The sequence below is a fragment of the Heterodontus francisci genome, chromosome 2 (genome assembly GCF_036365525.1).
Source record: "Heterodontus francisci isolate sHetFra1 chromosome 2, sHetFra1.hap1, whole genome shotgun sequence".
NCBI classification, from domain to species: Eukaryota; Metazoa; Chordata; class Chondrichthyes; order Heterodontiformes; family Heterodontidae; genus Heterodontus; species Heterodontus francisci.
In genome coordinates, this window is record NC_090372.1 from 56,252,876 (window position 1) to 56,274,373 (window position 21,498).

At 45.9% G+C, this 21,498-nt stretch overlaps 1 protein-coding gene across 5 annotated transcripts in view; it reads right to left on the bottom strand.

Annotated features, from left to right (window-relative positions):
- Positions 1 to 21,498, bottom strand: part of fbxl7 (F-box and leucine-rich repeat protein 7) — a 530,556-nt gene that overhangs the window by 295,984 nt on the left and 213,074 nt on the right. Inside the window, exon 1 of one of the 5 annotated variants that reach the window (XM_068050417.1) lies at positions 977 to 1,018. The exons of the other annotated variants lie outside the window; for them this stretch is intronic. Coding sequence (XP_067906518.1) covers positions 977 to 992 — 16 coding nt within the window. The 5' untranslated portion in view covers positions 993 to 1,018. Of the gene's footprint in view, positions 1 to 976; positions 1,019 to 21,498 lie in introns of those variants that run through there. 5 annotated transcript variants of the gene reach the window in all.

Sequence of the window (21,498 nt, forward strand, 5' to 3'; positions counted from 1 at the left end):
ATAAGACAGCCAGCCCATTCCAGGTATTAGTCTAATAAACCTTCTCTGAACTGCTTCCAAAGCACTTACATCCTTCCTTAAATAAGGAGGCCAGTACTATACACAGTACTCCAGATGTGGTCTCACCAATGCCCTGTATAACTGAAGCATAACCTCCCTACTTTTGTATTCAATTCCTCTTGTAATAAAGGACAGCATTCCATTAGCCTTCTTTATTACTTGCTGTACCTGCATACTAAATTTTTGTGACTCATGCACTAGAACACCTAGATCCCTCTGCACCTCGGAATTCTGCAGTCAGTTCTCCGTTTAAGTAATACTCTGCTTTTTTATTCTTCCTGCCAAAGTGAACAACTTCACATTTTCCCACATTATAGTCCATCTGCCAGATTTTTGCCCACTCACTCAGCCTATCTATATTGGTCTGCAACCTCCTTATGTCCTCTTCACAACATACTTCTCTACTTATCTTTGTGTCATCTGCAAATTTAGCTACCATGCCATTGCTCCCCTCATCTAAGTCATTGATATAAACTGTAAAAAGAGCAAAAATCTGTCAAAATATTTTCAAAAATTGCCTGCTGACATGATTCCCAGCTGAAGACATTTGTAATAAATGCAACTGTGGCTGCTAACTGTAACGATAGTAGTTTGCAGAGGAAAACATGAAACCTCTGTCGCTTTAACAGCCCTGCCACCTGGACGTAAAATGCTTCCTTTTGAAAAGAGGCTTGAAGGTGATCATAATCATGGGGGAGATGGTGGCATTATGGTAATGTCACTGAACTAGTAATGCCCTGGGGACATGGGTTCAAATCCTACCATGGCAGCTGGTGGAATTTAAATTCAATTCATTAAGAAAAATCTGGAATTGAGAGCTAGTCTCAGTAATGGTGCCATGAAACTATCATCGATTGTTGTAAAAACCCATCTGGTTCACTAATGCTCTTTAGGGAAGGAAATCTGCTGTCCTTACCTGGTCCGGCTGACATGTGACTCCAGACCCACAGCACTGAGGTTGACTTTTAATTGCCCTCTGAAATGCCCTCAGACACTCAGTTGTCCTGAGCAACAAATGCTGGCCTTGCCAGCAATGCCCACATCCATGAAAGAATAAAAACTGTAAAAATAGTAATATAACATGAAAGCAGTGAATATAACAAACAGTTGGGTCTTGGCTTCCTAAGTATATGTTGGCATCAAGCAGAAAAAAAGGAATTTAACAAAGGAATGCAGTACTGAAGTGTCAACATTTGGACTCTATTGGAATGAAGCAATGAGGATCTGAACTTTTTAAACTTAATCTGGTTAAACCAAGATTGCATTGGGCTACATCTGGTTCATATTGTTCCAATTTCCAGATATATTTACCAAGTAAGATTTATAAAAACTAAAGAAATTAGTAGATGTTTGATCATCTCTATAAATGGCGTTGAGTAGTCGAATATCCTATTGATGAACATTTGTTACTGTAACATAATTAGCACTGAAAGAGAATTCAAAGATTTTGAATAAATCCAGCAAATAATATTTCTTTAGCAGGGTTAAAACTCACTGTAATGATTTCCCCACACACTGGGAATGGTGTTCTTAACAATTATGCCTTAATTTTTTAGTTGCAGTAAGAGACATTCATTTCACTCAGCTTTCAATATCCCCAACCCTTTTCCCACCGAATGGTGAGAAACTATTTCTGGATCTTGTAGACATGTTTAGAGAGAGGATCTGGATCGGCGCAGGCTTGGAGGGCCGAAGGGCCTGTTCCTGTGCTGTAATTATCTTTGTTCTTTGTTTGTTCTTTGCCTAAGCAGGGTGGACAGAGGTTCAACTATCTCAAAATCCAATCAGTATGAACTCTGAAAAGGAAAAATGTGCCCGCTTGAACAGAGTGGAGGAGGAGGAAGTGGAAAGACAGCTGACTTGAGTCACAGGAATGGTAGACACAAAATTGACTTTTTGAAGAGGGGGGCGTGAGAATTGTGTCAACCTGAATGGGGCAATGGAAGAACACTTGCCAGGTTGAAGGAGGAGTTGGGTGGATGCTGAATGCAGGAGAGCAACTGCGGCAGTAACTTCCAGAGAAGTGATAGTCTTGTTGCCCGGTTGAAAATCGAAATGTCATTTTCCTTTCCCTATCTTTTTAAAAATCTATTAATTATGAAATATAAAAGTGCTTAAAATTAACAAGAATGCATGCTTTCTAATTTTTAATATTTTCCAAAGGATCATGTCCCTGACTCATCTAGAAAAACATTAGAAATGTTGTGCCTTCAATATCTGCATTTCCTGCTTTATTCTTTTATGTCCTTATCCTTTGTGTTCCTCCAGTACGCATGATAGACTGTTGTTTATATCTAACACCTCGTTACAAGTCTTTGTATTAAGCACAATTTCAACTTCCCACCCACCTCCCAAATTGAATACCAACAGTGAGTTGAGCAGGGGTGGGAGTGAGGGCCAAATCCTTGCAGCAACCTATTCATCCAATCCTTACTGGCCTCGTGCCACACTTATTTCAACGAGCGTGTTTCAGCCAGCCAGCAAAACTCTTGCACTAGACAGGCAAAGGGCTCAATGAAACTGAAAAATCAGGGGCTGATCACATCATTCAGACACTGACTATATTTTAACACTGCACGGCCGCATTCAGCTTCTGGTGCCAACCTCACCAGGATTACTTGGAGCAAAGGAACAGAATTCATTTCAATATTATGCATAACTACCGCTAATTGTATTTTTAGACAATGTATTTTCTTTACACATCTGCTATGATTGCAAGACACAATGAACAATGCAAACTGCCTGAAATAATTGCTGTCTAAAGGAAGGATATTATAGGCTTTCCATTGATACTCTATTGTAAATCTCACAGCTGGATCTTTTCAGGATGACCTTGGATGTGAGTGATCATCTCACAGACTGTTGCTGTTTATACTTATGGATCTAGTTTGCAGCTCGTGGCTTTAGTATTGCTGAGCAAATAGACCTGGATAAGGATAGAGTTGGACTAAAATCTCTTGACTCACCTAGTTCCACAGACCTTCAGAATCCTGGAGGGACATGGCCGAAATTCATGGGATACATTTTTGTAGCCAGTGGAGTGAGGAGTGTCCATGCTGGCTCATTGAAACCTTCTAAATCTGGCTACGTGCTCTGAGTCTTAGTGGGCTAAATAGGATAGTCCCAATGATGTGCGATTACCCAGTGTCCATTCAAAGTGAGGCAGACAGCACATAAACTTTGTGCTACCTGCAAATTATAATGATTGCGGCGTGCAGCCCAGCACTGAACGCACTACTGAGTACCTGCACACCTCAAGCAGGGGTCCAAGTTCGTAGGAGGCACCATTTAAAATTAGCGTGCACCACTGAAAGCCAGATTACATTTCTTAAAGGCAAGGTGCATTCTGACTGCAGCAGCGGCAGAAACTAGTTAAAGAAGACTGGAAGACTAGGAAGAAGCTCAAAAAATGGCACAACAGGCCAGAGAGTGTGCCTCATAGTTATTGGATTCTCCACTGGAGGTTGTGGTGCAGGAGGTGGGCAGGAGGAGAGAGGTCCTCTTCTATCGGGGGCTCGGAGGCCCTCCAGGCAGATACTAAAGGAGCAGATAGCCATAGGTATCCGACCAATGCCAGCGGTCTAGCTCTGAGAACCTGGATTCAGTACCAGAAGCAGTTTAATGACCTCACATGAGTGGTCAAGGTCAGTGAATGCATTTTCCTACGCCATATCCTATCAACAGCGACCTATTCACCCAATCCTCGCTGGCCTCATGCCACACTAATTTTAACGAGCATGTTTCAGCCAGCAAGCAAGCCTCTTGCACTAGAAAGGCAAATGGCTCAATGAAATTGAAAAATCAGGGTCTGATCACATCATTCAGACACTGCATATATTTTAACACTGCACTAAACCTCACATACTGCTCCATTCACCATTAGTCTATGATTGCCATGTGACTTGATTGTTGCAGTTTAGTTTCACTTTTGGATTGTGAAAGACCAGTGAGCTGGACAAGGAGCAGGCAGTTGAAATCTGGCTGTGATCTGCCTGGAGACTGGAGAAAAAGACCTCTCTCTGTAAAGGCAGACTTGCATCTCTTGAAAAGAAATCCTGCATTTGAAATGTGGCTGTTATCTGCCTGAAGAGAGAAAGAAGACCCAGGGAAAAAAGAAGTTATTTCTCTCTTTTCAGAGAATATTCCCTTGTATGCAAGATTCCTATTGCCTCCAGTCTTTGAAGAATCCTTGCTTCAAGAGTGGTTCCTGTTGCTTCCTGTGTTTTGGGAAATCCTGAAATCTGAAGAAATCTTCTATTGCTAGACTGCTGCGTCAAAACCAAGCAGACCTGTTGGTACACCTTTGCTGAAAAACCTGCGTGACACCTGCTGTAAAAAAATTGCCTTGAATGCCTACCCATCACAAACTGTTCATGAATCTCACTTGGAGAGACTTCCAGTGACATCTGACTATTGGACTCTGGTACACCTCACCTCACCTTACCGAAAACATCCTACCAGAATGTGATAAATTCAATCATTTTATTTTTTCCTTTTCATTCCTAAGAAACAGCTGTAAACTAAAAAATCCTTTTCCACAGTTAACTGGTTTTATGTGTATATGCTTGAGGCCGAGGAAGAATAAGGAATTTTTTAAAATCTTTTTATCTTTAGATTTACCTCAATATTGTTTATGACTTATTATTCTTTTCTAATAAATAGTTAATGTTGTTGTTTAAACAACATCGATGTTGTGGCCATTTCAGAGACATGGGTAGAGCAGGGACAGGAATGGATGTTGCAGGTTCCGGGATTTAGATGTTTCACTAAGAACAGAGAAGATGGTAAAAGAGGGGGGGGGTGTGGCACTGTTAATCAAGGAAAGTATTACAGCGGCAGAAAGGACGTTTGAGGACTCGTCTACTGAGGTAGTCTAGGCCGAGGTTAGAAACAGGAGAGGAGAGGTCACCCTGTTGGGAGTTTTCTATAGACCTCCAAATAGTTCCAGAGATGTAGAGGAAAGGATAGCAAAGATGATTCTTGACAAGAGCGAGAGTAACAGGGTAGTGGTTATGGGGGACTTTAACTTTCCAAATATTGACTGGAAATACTATAGTTCGAGTACTTTAGATGGGTCTGTTTTTGTCCAGTGTATGCAGGAGGGTTTTCTGACACAGTATGTAGACAGGCCAACCAGGGGCGATGCCACATTGGATTTGGTACTGGGTAATGAACCCGGCCAGGTGTTAGATTTAGAAGTTGGTGAGCACTTTGGTGATAGTGATCACAATTCGGTTAGGTTTACCTTAGCGATGGGCAGGGACAGGCATATACAGCAGGGCAAGAATTATAGCTGGGGGAAAGGAAATTATGATGCGATTAGGCAAGATTTAGGATGCGTAGGATGGGGAAGGAAACTGCAGGGGATGGGCACAATCGAAATGTGGAGCTTATTCAAGGAGCAGCTACTGCGTGTCCTTGATAAGTATGTACCTGTCAGGCAGGGAGGAAGTTGTCGAGCGAGGGAGCCGTGGTTTACTAAAGAAGTTGAAGAGCTTGTCAAGAGGAAGAAGAAGGCTTATGTTAGGATGAGACGTGAAGGGTCAGTTAGGGCGCTTGAGTGTTACAAGCTAGCCAGGAAGGATCTAAAGGGAGAGATAAGAAGAGCAAGGAGAGGACACGAGAAGTCATTGGCGGATAGGATCAAAGAAAACCCTAAGGCTTTCTATAGGTATATCAGGAATAAAAGAATGACTAGAGTTAGAACAGGGCCAATCAAGGATAGTAGTAGGAAGTTGTGTGTGGAATCGGAGGAGATAGGGGAAGTGTTAAATGAATATTTTTCGTCAGTATTTACAGTAGAGAAAGAAAATGTTGTCGAGGAGAATACTGAGATACAGACTAGGCTAGATGGGATTGAAGTTCACAAGGAGGAGGTGTTAGCAATTTTGGAAAGTGTGAAAATAGATAAGTCCCCTGGGCCAGATGGGATTTATTCTAGGATTCTCTGGGAAGCCAGGGAGGAGATTGCAGAGCCTTTGTCCTTGATTTTTATGTCGTCATTGTCGACAGGAATAGTGCCGGAAGACTGGAGGATAGCAAATGTTGTCCCTTTGTTCAAGAAGGGGAGTAGAGATAGCCCTGGTAATTATAGACCTGTGAGCCTTACTTCGGTTGTGGGTAAAATGTTGGAAAAGGTTATAAGAGATAGGATTTATAATCATCTTGAAAAGAATAAGTTCATTAGAGATAGTCAGCACGGTTTTGTGAAGGGTAGGTCATGCCTCACAAACCTTATTGAGTTTTTTGACAAGGTGACCAAACAGGTGGATGAGGGTAAAGCCGTGGATGTGGTCTATATGGATTTCAGTAAGGCGTTTGATAAAGTTCCCCACGGTAGGCTATTGCAGAAAATACAGAAGTATGGGATTGAAGGTGAATTAGTGCTTTGGATCAGAAATTGGCTAGCTGAAAGAAGACAGAGGGTGGTGGTTGATGGTAAATGTTCATCCTGGAGTATAGTTTCTAGTGGTGTACCGCAAGGATCTGTTTTGGGGCCACTGCTGTTTGTCATTTTTATAAATGACCTGGATGAGGGTGTAGAAGGGTGGGTTAGTAAATTTGCGGATGACACGAAGGTCGGTGGAGTTGTGGATAGTGCCGAAGGATGTTGTAGGTTACAGAGGGACATAGATAGGCTGCAGAGCTGGGCTGAGAGATGGCAAATGGAGTTTAATGCGGAAAAGTGTGAGGTGATTCACTTTGGAAGGAGTAACAGGATTGCAGAATACTGGGCTAATGGGAAGATTCTTGGTAGTGTAGATGAGCAGAGAGATCTTGGTGTCCAGGTGCATAAATCCCTGAAAGTTGCCACCCAGGTTAATAGAGCTGTTAAGAAGACATATGGTGTGTTAGCTTTTATTAGTAGGGGGATCGAGTTTAGGAGCCACGAGGTCATGCTGCAGCTGTACAGAACTCTGGTGCGGCCGCACCAGGAGTATTGCGTGCAGTTCTGGTCACCGCATTATAGGAAGGATGTGGAAGCTTTGGAAAAGGTGCGGAGGAGATTTACTAGGATGTTGCCTGGTATGGAGGGAAGGTCTTACGAGGAAAGGCTGAGGGACTTGAGGTTGTTTTCGTTAGCGAGAAGGAGGAGAAGAGGTGACTTAATAGAGACATATAAGATAATCAGAGGGTTGGACAGGGTGGATAGTGAGAGCCTTTTTCCTCAGATGGTGATGGCAAACACGAGGGGACATAGCTTTAAGTTGAGAGGTGATAGATATAGGACAGATGTCAGAGGTAGTTTCTTTACACAGAGAGTAGTAGGGGCGTGGAACGCCCTGCCTGCAACAGTAGTAGACCCGCCAACTTTAAGGGCATTTAAGTGGTCATTGGATAGACATATGGATGAAAATGGAATAGTGTAGGTCAGATGGTTTCACAGGTCGGCGCAACATCGAGGGCTGAAGGGCCTGTACTGCGCTGTAATGTTCTATGTTCCAAACCTGGTTTGATGTGCTTTATTCTGGGGGACGATTAAAGTGTCTAATTTGGCTATTCTTTGGTAGGCAGAAAACGTTCTTGATATGCTGTAACCTGTGGAGTAATGGGACTGAATTAACAGTGCATTACTCCTGATATGGTCGTAACACTGTCAAGGAGTATGGAGGAGTCTGGCTCCAATTTGTCATAGGGCTTTGCACAGAGCTTGGAGCCCATCCTTTCCATAGCAGTGGTGGCCAACTCCATGAGAATACTTGCTGGCCCAACCATCATGCAGTACCTGATACAAAAACAAGAAATGCTGGATTCACTCAGCAGGTCTGGCAGCATCTGTAGAAAGAGAAGCAGAGTTAACGTTTCGGGTCAGTGACCCTTCTTCGGAACTGACAAATATTAGAAAAGTCACAGATTATAAACAGCTCGAGGAACAGCATCTCATCTACCGATTAGGCACACTACAGCCTGCCGGACTGAACATTGAGTTCAATAATTTCAGAGCATGACAGCCCCCCACTTTACTTTCATTTTTAGTCATTTTTAGTTATTTTTTCTTCCTTTTTTTTGCATTCCTTTTTACATTTTTTGCATTTATTTCATTTCATCTTAGTTTGTTCAGTTTGCTTACCCACTGTTTTTTTCAGGTTGTTTTTCTTCAGGTTTGCACTTGCTGATGTTCTATATTCAGTATATTCACACCTAATCTGTACTAATACTTTGTCTTTCAAAACACCATTAACATATTGTTTGCCTTTGCTCTGTGACCTTTTGGTCAGCTATGTGGCCTGGTCCAATCTGCACCTTCTCCTTTGTTATCTCTTGCCCAACCCCCACCTCACTTGTTTATAATCTGTGACTTTTCTAATATTTGTCAGTTCCGAAGAAGGGTCACTGACCCGAAACGTTAACTCTGCTTCTCTTTCTACAGATGCTGCCAGACCTGCTGAGTGAATCCAGCATTTCTTGTTTTTGTTTCAGATTTCCAGCATCCGCAGTATTTTGCTTTTATTTTATGCAGTACCTGATGGCTGATGTCTCAGCTTCTAGCACAAGCAGAAGTTACCCAACATTTGAGTGCTGCAGTGGAAGCTCAGATTGAGGTCATGAAAGCTCAGCTAGTTGCCATACAAGCCCATCTTGTTGTCATAAAGGATCAGACTGCTGCTATCATGGTTGCAGATACCACTGCTTTCAGAGTCTCACAGCATTCCAAAAATCTATCCTCTAACAGCGGAACAGTTGTTTCAGCGCCCCAATCATATGTTTAATGATGTTCTTCATGGCACCATGGCTCTCATTATCTGAATGCTGGCCATGTGTGGTTGGGTTGCGGAATGGAGCCATTAGTCAGGTGTCAAGCAGACAGTCCTTGTCGCCCGGCAGCCACCCTCTGGTTTGAGGTGGTGGCTGAAAATCTGAGGGAAAAACCGACGGATTCAGGATGACTGCATCGTGACTGCTGCCAGAATAGTGGGCATTCACCAGCACGATGTGCTGGACGTGGCTGCACACCAACTGCACGCTGAGAGGTAACCTTCGGGGTTTCGGTACAGCTCATCGAGATGCAGCATTCACAAAGCTACGTGTGCAGTCACTGATCCACCACACCATGGGGATGCCAATTATCCTGGCAAAGCCATGTGTGCGCTCTTCCTGCTTCTCTCTATTCAGAGAGAAGGCAATGAATTTCCCTCTCTTGGCAGACAGAGTCTCTGTCACCTCCCAGATGCAGCCACGGATGAGGAACTGAGAATTTAGCTATGTCACTTGTTCCAGCCTGGAAGGATCTGGACACAAAGAAATTGAGGGCCACGGTCACCTTGATGGCCAAAGGCAGCACTGTCCTCGCCCTGCTCTGAGGCCGCAGGTCTGGTTACAAGGGGTAGCAGAGTTCTGTGAGCACCTGCTTGGTGAAGCAGGCTTGGGTGGAAGTAGCAGAAGTGCTTCCGAAAGACCCTAGATGGATAAGGCCCCCTTGTCCTCCTCCCTCTACAAGCAGCTTGTCTTCTTTGCTGCCATTGTTCTATCTCCCTTTCATGCTGCAGCCCAAGCGACTGCTACGATAGCCCCCATGACTGGGAGCAAGTGGGATGCTCAGAGCCCTTGCAGACACAAGCAACACCTTCCCCACATGCAGCACCACTCCCTGCATACTTGCCCAACTATTATCATCTGCACCAAACATCCAGCACTTCCACAAACTCAAACAGAGCCGGTACAAAGTAATCAGCAACAAACCTGTAAGTGGTTGATGATCCTTAAAATAGGTGGTGGGGTGGAGGGCCTTTGGGCTGCTGAACACATGTTCAGTGGTGCGTGTTTAAGAGAGGGTATTAATTAGAGTGGCGAGATCCAAAATAGGAGGGCTGGTGTCAAATCAGCATTAGACGCTTAGAGAAGTCATGATCTGTCTACTTTGTCTACTCTGCATACTTCCAGCACATACACATAACACCCACACGCTTACCCTCACTACGATGGCATATATATTCAGAGAATTCAAAAATCAACCAACAAAATCAAGGAGTGATGTCACAGAACAACAGGTACGTGATTGGTGGTGAGCTTTACAGGATTTTATTGGTCTCTAAGGGACGTGGGTTAAACTTAGAGCTGAGAAACTATAACTTACTATTACTTTATTAAATTAATAATTTAAAATAGACAATCTTCTCTTCTCTTTGGCCTCCTTGTCTCGAGAGACAATGGGTAAGCGCCTGGAGGTGGTCAGTGGTGTGTGGAGCAGCGCCTGGAGTGGCTATGAAGGCCAATTCGAGAGTGACAGACTCTTCCACAGGTGCTGCAGATAAAATTGGTTGTCGGGGCTGTTACACAGTTGGCTCTTCGCTTGCGCCTCTGTCTTTTTTCCTGCCAACTGCTAAGTCTCTTCGACTCGTCACACTTTAGCCCCGCCTTTATGACTGCCCGCCAGCTCTGGCGAACGCTGGCAACTGACTCCCACAACTTGTGATCAATGTCACAGGACTTCATGTCGCGTTTGCAGAGGTCTTTAAAGCGGAGACATGGACGGCCGGTGGGTCTGATACCAGTGGCGAGCTCGCTGTACAATGTGTCTTTGGGGATCCTGCCATCTTCCATGCGGCTCACATGGCCAAGCCATCTCAAGCGCCGCTGACTCAGTAGTGTGTATAAGCTGGGGATGTTGGCCGCCTCGAGGACTTCTGTGTTGGAGATACGGTCCTGCCACCTGATGCCAAGTATTCTCCGGAGGCAGCAAAGATGGAATGAATTGAGACGTCGCTCTTGGCTGACATACGTTGTCCAGGCCTCGCTGCCATAGAGAAAGGTACTGAGGACACAGGCTTGATACACTTGGACTTTTGTGTTCCGTGTCAGTGCGCCATTTTCCCACACTCTCTTGGCCAGTCTGGACATAGCAGTAGAAGCCTTTCCCATGCACTTGTTGATTTCTGCATCTAGAGACAGGTTACTGGTGATAGTTGAGCCTAGGTAGGTGAACTCTTGAACCACTTCCAGAGCGTGGTCACCAATATTGATGGATGGAACATTTCTGACGTCCTGCCCCATGATGTTCGTTTTCTTGAGGCTGATGGTTAGGCCAAATTCATTGCAGGCAGCCGCAAACCTGTCGATGAGACTCTGCAGGCACTCTTCAGTGTGAGATGTTAAAGCAGCATCGTCAGCAAAGAAGAGTTCCCTGATGAGGACTTTCCGTACTTTGGACTTCGCTCTTAGACGGGCAAGGTTGAACAACCTGCCCCCTGATCTTGTGTGGAGGAAAATTCCTTCTTCAGAAGACTTGAACGCATGTGAAAGAAGCAGGGAGAAGAAAATCCCAAAAAAGTGTGGGTGCGAGAACACAGCCCTGTTTCACGCCACTCAGGATAGGAAAGGGCTCTGATGAGGAGCCACCATGTTGAATTGTGCCTTTCATATTGTCATGGAATGAGGTGATGATACTTAGTAGCTTCGGTGGACATCCAATCTTTTCTAGTAGTCTGAAGAGACCACGTCTGCTGACGAGGTCAAAGGCTTTGGTGAGATCAATGAAAGCATTGTAGAGGGGCATCTGTTGTTCGCGGCATTTCTCCTGTATCTGACGAAGGGAGAACAGCATGTCGACGGTCGATCTCTCTGCACAAAAGCCACACTGTGTCTCAGGGTAGACGCGCTCGGCCAGCTTCTGGAGCCTGTTCAGAGCGACTCGAGCAAAGACTTTCCCCACTATGCTGAGCAGGGAGATTCCACGGTAGTTGTTGCAGTCACCGCGGTCACCTTTGTTTTTATAGAGGGTGATGATATTGGCATCGCGCATGTCCTGAGGTACTGCTCCCTCGTCCCAGCACAGGCATAGCAGTTCATGTAGTGCTGAGAGTATAGCAGGCTTGGCACTCTTGATTATTTCAGGGGTAATGCTGTCCTTCGCAGGGGCTTTTCTGCTGGCTAGAGAATCAATGGCATCACTGAGTTCCAATTTTGTTGGCTGTACGTCCAGCTCATCCATGACTGGTAGAGGCTGGGCTGCGTTGAGGGCAGTCTCAGTGACAACATTCTCCCTGGAGTACAGTTCTAGGTAGTGCTCAACCCAGCGGTCCATTTGTTTGCGTTGGTCAGTGGTTATGTCCCCTGATTTAGATTTGAGGGGGGCGATCTTCTTGATGGTTGGCCCAAAGGCTCTCTTAATGCCATCATACATTCCTCTGATGTTTCCGGTGTCTGAGGCCAGCTGAATATGACTGCATAGCCAGTAGTCGTTTGCGCAGCGCCTGGCTGTTCTTTGTGCAGTGCTTCTGGCTGCTTTAAGTGCTACGGATGTTAACTCGCTGGGGGCTTTCTTGCAGTTCAACAGTGCAATGCGCTTAGCGGCTATGACAGGTTCCAGCTCTTCATTGTGAGATTGAAACCAGTCTGCATTTCTCTTCGCACTTTTGCCGTAGGTGGTCAAAGCTGACTCATAGATGGCGTCTCTGATGTGGGCCCACTTGGTCTCAGCATCCCCTCTGGGAGTGTTTTGAAGGGCTGTTACAAGTGAATTTAGAAATTTTTGTAACAGCTGTGGGTGAGAAGTTTTGCTTGTACGGGCGGCCCTTCTGCTTGGAATGATGCAACTTCTTTGGTCTGAGTCTAACCGTGCTGCACACCAGGGAGTGGTCGGTGTCGCAGTCCGCACTGTGGAAGCTGCGTGTGATTTGAACACTGTTTAAGGCGGCTCGCCTTGTGACAGTGAGGTCTAGCTGGTGCCAACGACGCGATCTTGGGTGCCTCCATGAAATCTGGTGACAGGGTTTAGTGTGAAAGAACGAGTTGGTGATGCAGAGGTTATGATAGGTACACAACTCAAGCAGTCTCTGCCCGTTCTCATTCATCCTTCCAACGCCATAGCGCCCAAGGCAGGAGGGCCATGAGTCATGGTCGGCCCCAACCCTGGCATTAAAGTCCCCCAGCAGGAATAGGTGTTCGGTGTTGGGGATGCTGCTAATGATGTTATGGAGTTCCTCGTAGAACTGATCTTTAGCTTCTTGTGGGGAGCAGAGCGTTGGAGCATAGATGCTGAGTAGGTGTACTGGACCAGAGGTGGTGAGCAGTCGGATGGACAGTATGCGTTCCAAGCCATTTGAGGGAGGCTCTATCATGCTGAGCAAGGAGTTTCTAATGGCAAAGCTGTCTTGGTTCTTCAGGATCCCTGCCCTGCCAGAAGAAGGTGTAGTCTTGCTCTGCTAGAGATCCACTCGCGGGGAGGCGTGTCTCCTGAAGTGCCGCAATGTCTACAATGTCTACTGAGCTCGTTGTTGATGATGGCGGTCTTCCGAGAATCGTTGATTTGTGCAACGTCTTCCGACAGGCCAGGACACATAGTTCTGACATTCCAGCTTGCAAAGCGAAGGGCTGGTACCTTCTTTCCTTTTTTCGTGTTGTTTGGTGCGAGGGGGAGCTGGGAAGGGGGCTGTAAAGGGGTGGGGGGGTGAAGGGGAAGGGGGTGGAGGGAGGGGGGTGAGAGGGGGAGCTGGGAAGGCGGCTGTAAGGGGGTGGGGGGGGGGTGCAGGGGAAGGGGGTGCCAGGGGAAGATGGAGCGAGGGGGGGGCTGTGACAGGGTTGTGAGCGGGTGCGCTGAGAGGGTGGAGCAGGGAAGTGGGGGGTGGAAAGGGGGGAAGGGGAAGGGGGGGTGGAAGGGGGGGGAAAGCAAGTGCAGGTAATAAGCCATTTCCTCAGCCTCTGGAAAGACTCTGAGGCAAAAATGTTCAAGGAGTGGCCACCTTAACTGCCACATTTCCTACTGCAGCCAGTCACATCATTCACAGACTAAATCCATGGTGAATTTAGTGCAGCCCTGGTGCAAAATCCAGAAAGTTGTGTTTTTTGTTCCTTTAAATGTTCTTGATGTGGTTTAAATAAAGGCATACCGCATTGCCGACAGTGCGCTGCAGATGCTCTCCGAGCCATCTCCCGCGGGCGCTTCAATCTAATTAATTAATAAAACTAATCAAATGAATAAAAACCTTAACTCATCAAATAAATAAATAAGGTTAGACAGGACTTGGTAGGGTCGGGCGTGTGCTGTAGCTGCAACATGTGGGAGTTTTTGGAGACCAGCAAAATCCAACACACCTGTGCTAATTATCGGCAACTCAAGGAACTTTGGCTCAGAGATGTTGGGCTGGCGTCGGCGGTGTAAGCATTGCAGGGCATCAGGGTGGGGGAGAGTTACCTGGACACTTTGTTCCGGGAGGAAGTCACACTCCTTTGGTTAAACAGTACTCTAGAATTAGTCAGTGGTTAGGGAAAGGATGGCATGACCGTCAGTCAGGAAGGTAAGGGGCCACCAGGTACAGTGCTGGAGAGGACTCAGCCCTTGACCTTGTCCAACAGGTACAAGGTACTTGCTACCTGTAAGAATGAGAACAAGGACTGCAGGGAATATGGGCAAACTGACCATGGCACTGTGGTATAGGGGGCTATCCAACTGGGGGAGAAAAAAGAAATGTGGTAGTGGTAGGGGCCAGTATAATCATGGGGAGAGATACAGTTTTCTGCAGCCACAACTGGGAGTTCCAAAGGTTGTGTTGTCTGTCCAGTGCCAGGGTTAAGGATTTCTCACTGGAGAAGAACTTGGAGTGCATGGGTGGGGTGGGGGGTGTGGGGGAGGCAGCCAGGTGTCATGGCCCATGTAGGAACCAATGACATAGATAGAACTAAGAATGGTGGGGTTTAGCTCTCCCACTCTTAGTGGTAGGCACTGCCACTCCCATTGTTAAGCACTCCTCATCCTAATAATAAGCACTCCTCATGGCAGGATGAAGCACTCCCACTCCTAGTGATCAGTACTCCCACTCCTAGTGATCGGCATTCTCACTGCTAGGGTTAAGCACTCCCGATCCTGGTGATAAGTACTCCCACTCCTAGTGATAGGCACTCCCATGCCTAGTCATAGGCAGTCTCACATCTAGTCACAGAATCATAGAATGGTTACAGCACAGGAGGAGAGCATTTGGCTTATTAGATCTGTGCCAGTTCTCTGCAACAGCAACCCACCTAGTTCCACTCCCCTGCCTTTGCCCCGTAGCCCTGCAATTTCTTTCTCTCCAGATAATTATCCAGGTCTCTTTTTGAACACCTCAATTGAATCTGCTTCCACCACATTGTCAGGCAGTGTATTTCAGATCCTAACCATTCGCTACATAAAAAAGTTTTTCCTCATGTTGCTGTTGCTTCTTTTGCCAATCACCTTAAATCAGTACCCTCTGGTTCTGGATATTTCCGCCAATGGGGACATTTTCTCCCTATCTACTCTATCCAGACCCCTCATGATTTTGAACACCTCTATCAAACCTCCTCTTAACCTTCCCTTCTCTAAGGAGAAGAGCCCCAGCTTTTGCAACCTATCCATGTAACTGAAGTTATTCATCCACAGAATCATTCCAATAAATCTTTTCTGCAGCCTCTCTAATGCCTTAATATCCTTCCTAAAGTGTGGTGCCCAAAACTAGACACTATTATTCCAGCTGAGGTTGAACCAGTGTTTTATACAGGTTTATCATAACTTGCTTGTTTTTATATTCTGTGCCTCCATTTAAAAATCCCAGGATCCCAAATGCTTTATTAACTGCTCTCTCAACCTGCCCTGCAACCTTCAATGATTTGTGCACATATACCCCCAGGTCCCCCTGCTCCTCCACACACTTTAGAATTGTACGCTTCAATTTATATTGCCTCTCCTCATTCTTCATACCAAAATGAATCACTTCACACTCTTCTGCATTAAATTTCATCTGCCACTTGTCTGCCCATTCCACCAGTCTGTCTATGTCCTCTTGAAGTTCATAACTATCCTCCTCATAGTTCGTAATACTGCCAAGTTTTGTGTCATCCACAAATTTTGAAATTGTGCTCTGTACACCCAAGTCTAGGTCATTAATATATATCAAGAAAAGCAGCAGCCCTAACACGGACACCTGGGGAACCCCAACATATACGCTCCTCCAGTCCGAAAAACAACCGTTTACCACTACGCTCTGTTTTCTGTCACAGCCAATCTCGTATCAGTGCTGCTACTGTCACCTTTATTCCACAGGCTCTAACTTTACTGACACCTTATCAAATGCCTTGTGGAAGTCCATGTACACCATATCAACCACATTACCCTGATCAACCCTCTCTGTTACCTCATCAAAAATCTCAAGCAAGTCAGTTAAACACGATTTACCCTTAACAAATCCATGCGGGCTTTCCTTAACTAATCCACATTTGTCCAAGTGACTATTAATTTTGTCCTGAATTATCGTTTCCAAAAGTTTTCCCACCACCGATGTTAAACTGACTGGCCTGTAGTGGTTCGGCTTGTCCTTACATCCTTTTTCAACAAACGTTTAACATTTGCAATTCTCCAGTCCTCTGGCACCAAACCTGTATCTAAGGAGGATTGGAGGATTATGGCCAATGCCCTTGCAATTTCCAACCTTACTTCCCTAAGTAGGAACCAGGGTCAAAACCCTCCACTGGTTAGTGTCATACTGAGCACAAAGAAAGATGGTTGTGGTTGTTGGAGGCAAATTATCTCAGTCCCAGGACACTGCTGCCAGGGGTTCCTCAGGGTAGTGTCCTAGGCCCAACCATCTTCAGCTGCTTCATTAATGACCTTCACTCCATCATAAGATCGGAAGTGGGGATGTTTGCTGATGACTGTACGATGTTCAGTACCTTTCGCAACTCCTCAGATATTGAAATGGTCCGTGTCCATAGGCAGATAGAACTTGACAACATTCAGGCTTGGGCTAATAAATGGCAAGTAACATTCGCACTACACAAGTGCCAGGCAATGACCATCTCCAACAAGAGAGAATTTAACCATCTCCCCTTGACATTCAATGGCATTACGATCGCTGAATCTCCCACCATCAATGTCCTGGGGGTTACCATTGACCAGAAACTGAACTGGACCAGCCATATAAATACTGTGGCTACAAGAGCAGGTCAGAGGCTGGGAACTCTGCGGCGAGAAACTCACCTGCTGACTCCCCAAAGTCTGTCTACCATCGACAAAGCACAAGTCAAGTGTGCGACAGAATACTCTCCACCTTGGATGCATCTCATCCTTTCCTAGTGCCTTATCAACTTTAAGTACAGCCAGCCTATCCAATACATCTTCTTATTAATTTTAAACCCTTCAAGTGTCTGAATTACCTCTTATTTCACCATGAACTGTGCAGCATCTTCTTCCTTGGTACAGACAGGTGCAAAATATTCATTTCATACTTCAGCCATGCCCCCTGCCTCCATGCATAAATCCCCTTTTTGGTCCCTAATCGACCCCACTCCTCCTTTTACCACCCTTAATTATTTATATGCCTATAGAAGACTTTTTGATTCCCTTTTATATTAGTTGCCAGTTTCTTTTCATACTCTATCTTTGTTTCCATACCTGATTTGGTTGTGGTCTCAACTCCACTTTCCTGTCTGTCCCCCATAACCCTTGGTCCCCTTGTCAATCAAAAATCTATCTGACTCAGCCTTGAGTAAATTCAATGACCCAGCCTCCACTGCTTTCTGGGGAACAGAACTCCACAGACTGATGACTCGTTGAGAAAAAAAAATTCTCCTCATCTCTGTCTTAAAAGGGAGACCACTTATTCTTAAACTGTGTCTCCTAGTTCTCATCTCCCCCACAAGCGGAAACATCGTCTTGGTATCGCAAACAGTACCCCAAATATGGTCTCACCAAGATCCTGTACAGCTACAGACTTCCCTACTTTTATGCATGATTCCTCTTTCAAGAAACGCCAACATTCTATTTGACTGACTAATCACTTGCTCTACCTGCATTCTAACCTTTTGTGATTCATATAGCAGGACACCCAGATCCCTCTGCACTACTGAGTTTTGCAATCTCTCTTGATTTCATGAACAAAGAACAAAGAAAAAAGAACAGGACAGCACAGGAACAGGCCATTCGGCCCTCCAAGCCTGTGCCGATCTTGATGCCTGCCTAAACTAACACCTTCTGCACTTCCGGGGCCCATATCCCTCTATTCCCTTCCTATTCATATATTTGTCAAGATGTCTCTTAAACGTCACTATCGTATCTGCTTCCACCACCTCCCCTGGCAGCATGTTCCAGGCACTCACCACCCTCTGTGTAAAAAACTTGGCTCGCACATCCCCTCTAAACTTTGCCCCTCACACCTTAAACCTATGTCCCCCAGTAAATGACTCTACCACCCTGGGAAAAAGCTTCCGACTATCCACTCTGTCCATGCCGCTCATAACTTTGTAAACCTCTATCATGTCGCCCCTCCACCTCCGTCGTTCCAGTGAAAACAATCCGAGTTTTTCCAACCTCTCCTCATAGCTAATGCCCTCCAGACTAGGCAACATCCTGGTAAACCTCCTCTGTACCCTCTCCAAAGCCTCCACGTCCTTCTGGTAGTGTGGCAACCAGAATCGCACGCAATATTCTAAGTGTGGCCTAACTAAGGTTCTGTACAGCTGCAACATGACTTGCCAATTTTTATACTCTATGCCCCGACCGATGAAGGCAAGCATGCCGTATGCCTTCTTGACTACCTTATCCACCTACGTTGCCACTTTCAGTGACCTGTGGACCTGTACGCCCAGATCTCTCTGCCTGTCAATACTCCTAAGGGTTCTGCCATTTACTGTATACCTCCCACCTGCATTAGAACTCCCAAAATGCATTACCTCACATTTGTCCGGATTAAACTCCATCTGCCATTTCTCCGCCCAAGTCTCCAACCGATCTATATCCTGCTGTATCCTCTGACAATCCTCATCATTATCCGCAACTCCACCAACCTTTGTGTCGTCCGCAAACTTACGAATCAGACCAGCTACATTTTCCTCCAAATCATTTATATATACTACAAACAGCAAAGGTCCCAGCACTGATCCCTGCGGAACACCACTAGTCACATCCCTCCATTCAGAAAAACACCCATCCACTGATACCCTCTGTCGCTATGACCGAGCCAGTTCTGTATCCATCTTGCCAGCTCACCTCTGATCCCGTGTGACTTCACCTTTTGTAACAGTCTGCCATGCGGGACCTTGTCAAAGGCTTTACTAAAGTCCATATAGATAACATCCACTGCCCTTCCTTCATCAATCATCTTCATCACTTCCTCAAAAAACTCAATCTTATTAGTAAGACTCGACCTTCCCTTGACAAAACCATGCTGTCTCTTGCTAATAAGGTCGTTCGTTTCCAAGTAAATCCCGTCCCGAATAATCCTCTCTAATAGTTTCCCTACCACTGACGTAAGGCTCACCGGCCTATAATTTCCTGGATTATCCTTGCCACCCTTCTTAAACAAAGGCACAACATTGGCTATTCTCCAGTCCTCTGGGAACTCACCTGCAGCCAATGAGGATGCAAAGATTTCTGTCAAGGCCCCAGCAATTTCTTCCCTTGCCTCCCTCAGTATTCCAGGGTAGATCCCATCAGGCCCTGGGGACTTATCTACCTTAATGCTTTGCAAGACACCCAACACCTCCTCCTTTTTGATAATGAGATGACTGAGACTATCTGCACTCCCTTCCCGAGGCTCATCATCCACCAAGTCCTTCTGTTTGGTGAATACTGATGCAAAGTACTCATTTAGCACCTCGCCCATTTCCTCTGGCTCTGGAGCTGCGGATGGACTCACTTTGGAGCATCCGCGATGCTGAGGAGGTCGTGGATAGCACGTTTAGTGAATTGGTCACGCCGCAGATTAGGATTGCTGAGGGAGAAAGGGAATGGGTGACCAAAAGGCAGAGAAATAGCAGGAAGGCAGCGCAGGTGTCCCCTGCGGTCATCTCCCTCCAAAACAGGTATACCGTTTTGGATACTGTTGAGGGAGATGGCTCACCAGGGGAAGGCAGTAGTAGCCAGGTTCATGGCACCGTGGCTGGCTCTGCTGTTCGGAAGGGCGGGAAAAAGAGTGGAAGGGCTATAGTCATCGGGGATTCGATTGTAAGGGGAGTAGATAGGCGATTCTGTGGTAGAAAACGAGACTCCTGAATGGTATGTTGCCTCCCAGGTGCACGGGTCAGGGATGTCTCAGATCGGCTGCAGAACATTCTGAAAGGGGAGGGTGAACAGCCAGCTGTCGTTGTGCACATAGGCACCAATAATATAGGTAAAAAACGGGATGAGGTCCTACAAGCAGAATTTAGGGAGTTAGGAGCCAAGCTAAAAAGTAGGACCTCAGAGATAGTAATCTCAGGATTGCTACCAGTGCCACGTGATAGTCAGAGGAGAAATGAAAGAATAGTCAGGATGAATGCGTGGCTTGAGAGATGGTGCAGGAGGGAGGGGTTCAGATTTTTGGGACATTGAGACCGGTTCTGAGGGAGGTGGGACTATTACAAATTGGATGGTCTACACCTGGGCCGGACTGGAAGCAATGTCCTTGGGGGTGCTTTTGCTAACGCTGTTGGGGAGGGTTTAAACTAATGTGGCAGGGGGATGGGAACCAAATGAGGAGGTCAGTGGACAGTAAGGAGGTAGTAACTAAAGCCTGTAAGGAACTAGATAATGAAGTCAGCGTGACTCAGGGAAAGAGTAGACAGGGAGCAGATGATGAACGCAAAGGGACTGGTGGTCTGAGGTGCATTTGTTTTAATGCAAGAAGTGTAGTAGGTAAGGCAGATGAACTTAGGGCTTGGATTCGTACCTGGGAGTATGATGTTATTGCTATTACTGAGATTTGGTTGAGGGAAGGGCATGATTGGCAACTAAATATCCCAGGATATCGATGCTTCAGGTGCGATAGAGAGGGAGGTAAAAGGGGTGGAGGAGTTGCATTACTGGTCAAAGAGGATATCACAGCTGTGCTGAAGGAGGGCACGATGGAGGACTCGAGCAGTGAGGCAATATGGGCAGAACTCAGAAATAGGAAGGGAGCGGTAACCATGTTGGGGTTGTACTACAGGCCTCCCAACAGTGAGCGTGAGATAGAGATACAAATATGTAAACAGATTATGGAAAGATGTAGGAGCAACAGGGTGGTGGTGATAGATTTTAATTTTCCCAACATTGACTGGGATTCACTTCGTGTTAGAGGTCTAGATGGAGCAGAATTTGTAAGGAGCATCCAGGAGGGTTTTCTAGAGCAGTATGTAAATAGTCCAACTCGGGAAGGGGCCATACTGGACCTGGTGTTGGGGAATGAGCCCGGCCAGGTGGTTGAACTTTCAAAGGGGACTACTTTGGGAATAGTGATCACAACTCCGTAGTTTTAGAATACTCATGGACAAAGACGAGAGTGGTCCTAAAGGAAGAGTGCTAAATTGGGGGAAGGCCAACTATACCAAAATTCGGCAGGAGCTGGGGAATGTAGATTGGGAGCAGCTGTTTGAAGGTAAATCCACATTTGATATGTGGGAGGCTTTTAAAGAGAGGTTGATTAGCGTGCAGGAGAGACATGTTCCTGTGAAAATGAGGGATAGAAATGGCAAGATTGGGGAACCATGGATGACGGGTGAAATTGTGAGACTAGCTAAGAGGAAAAAGGAAGC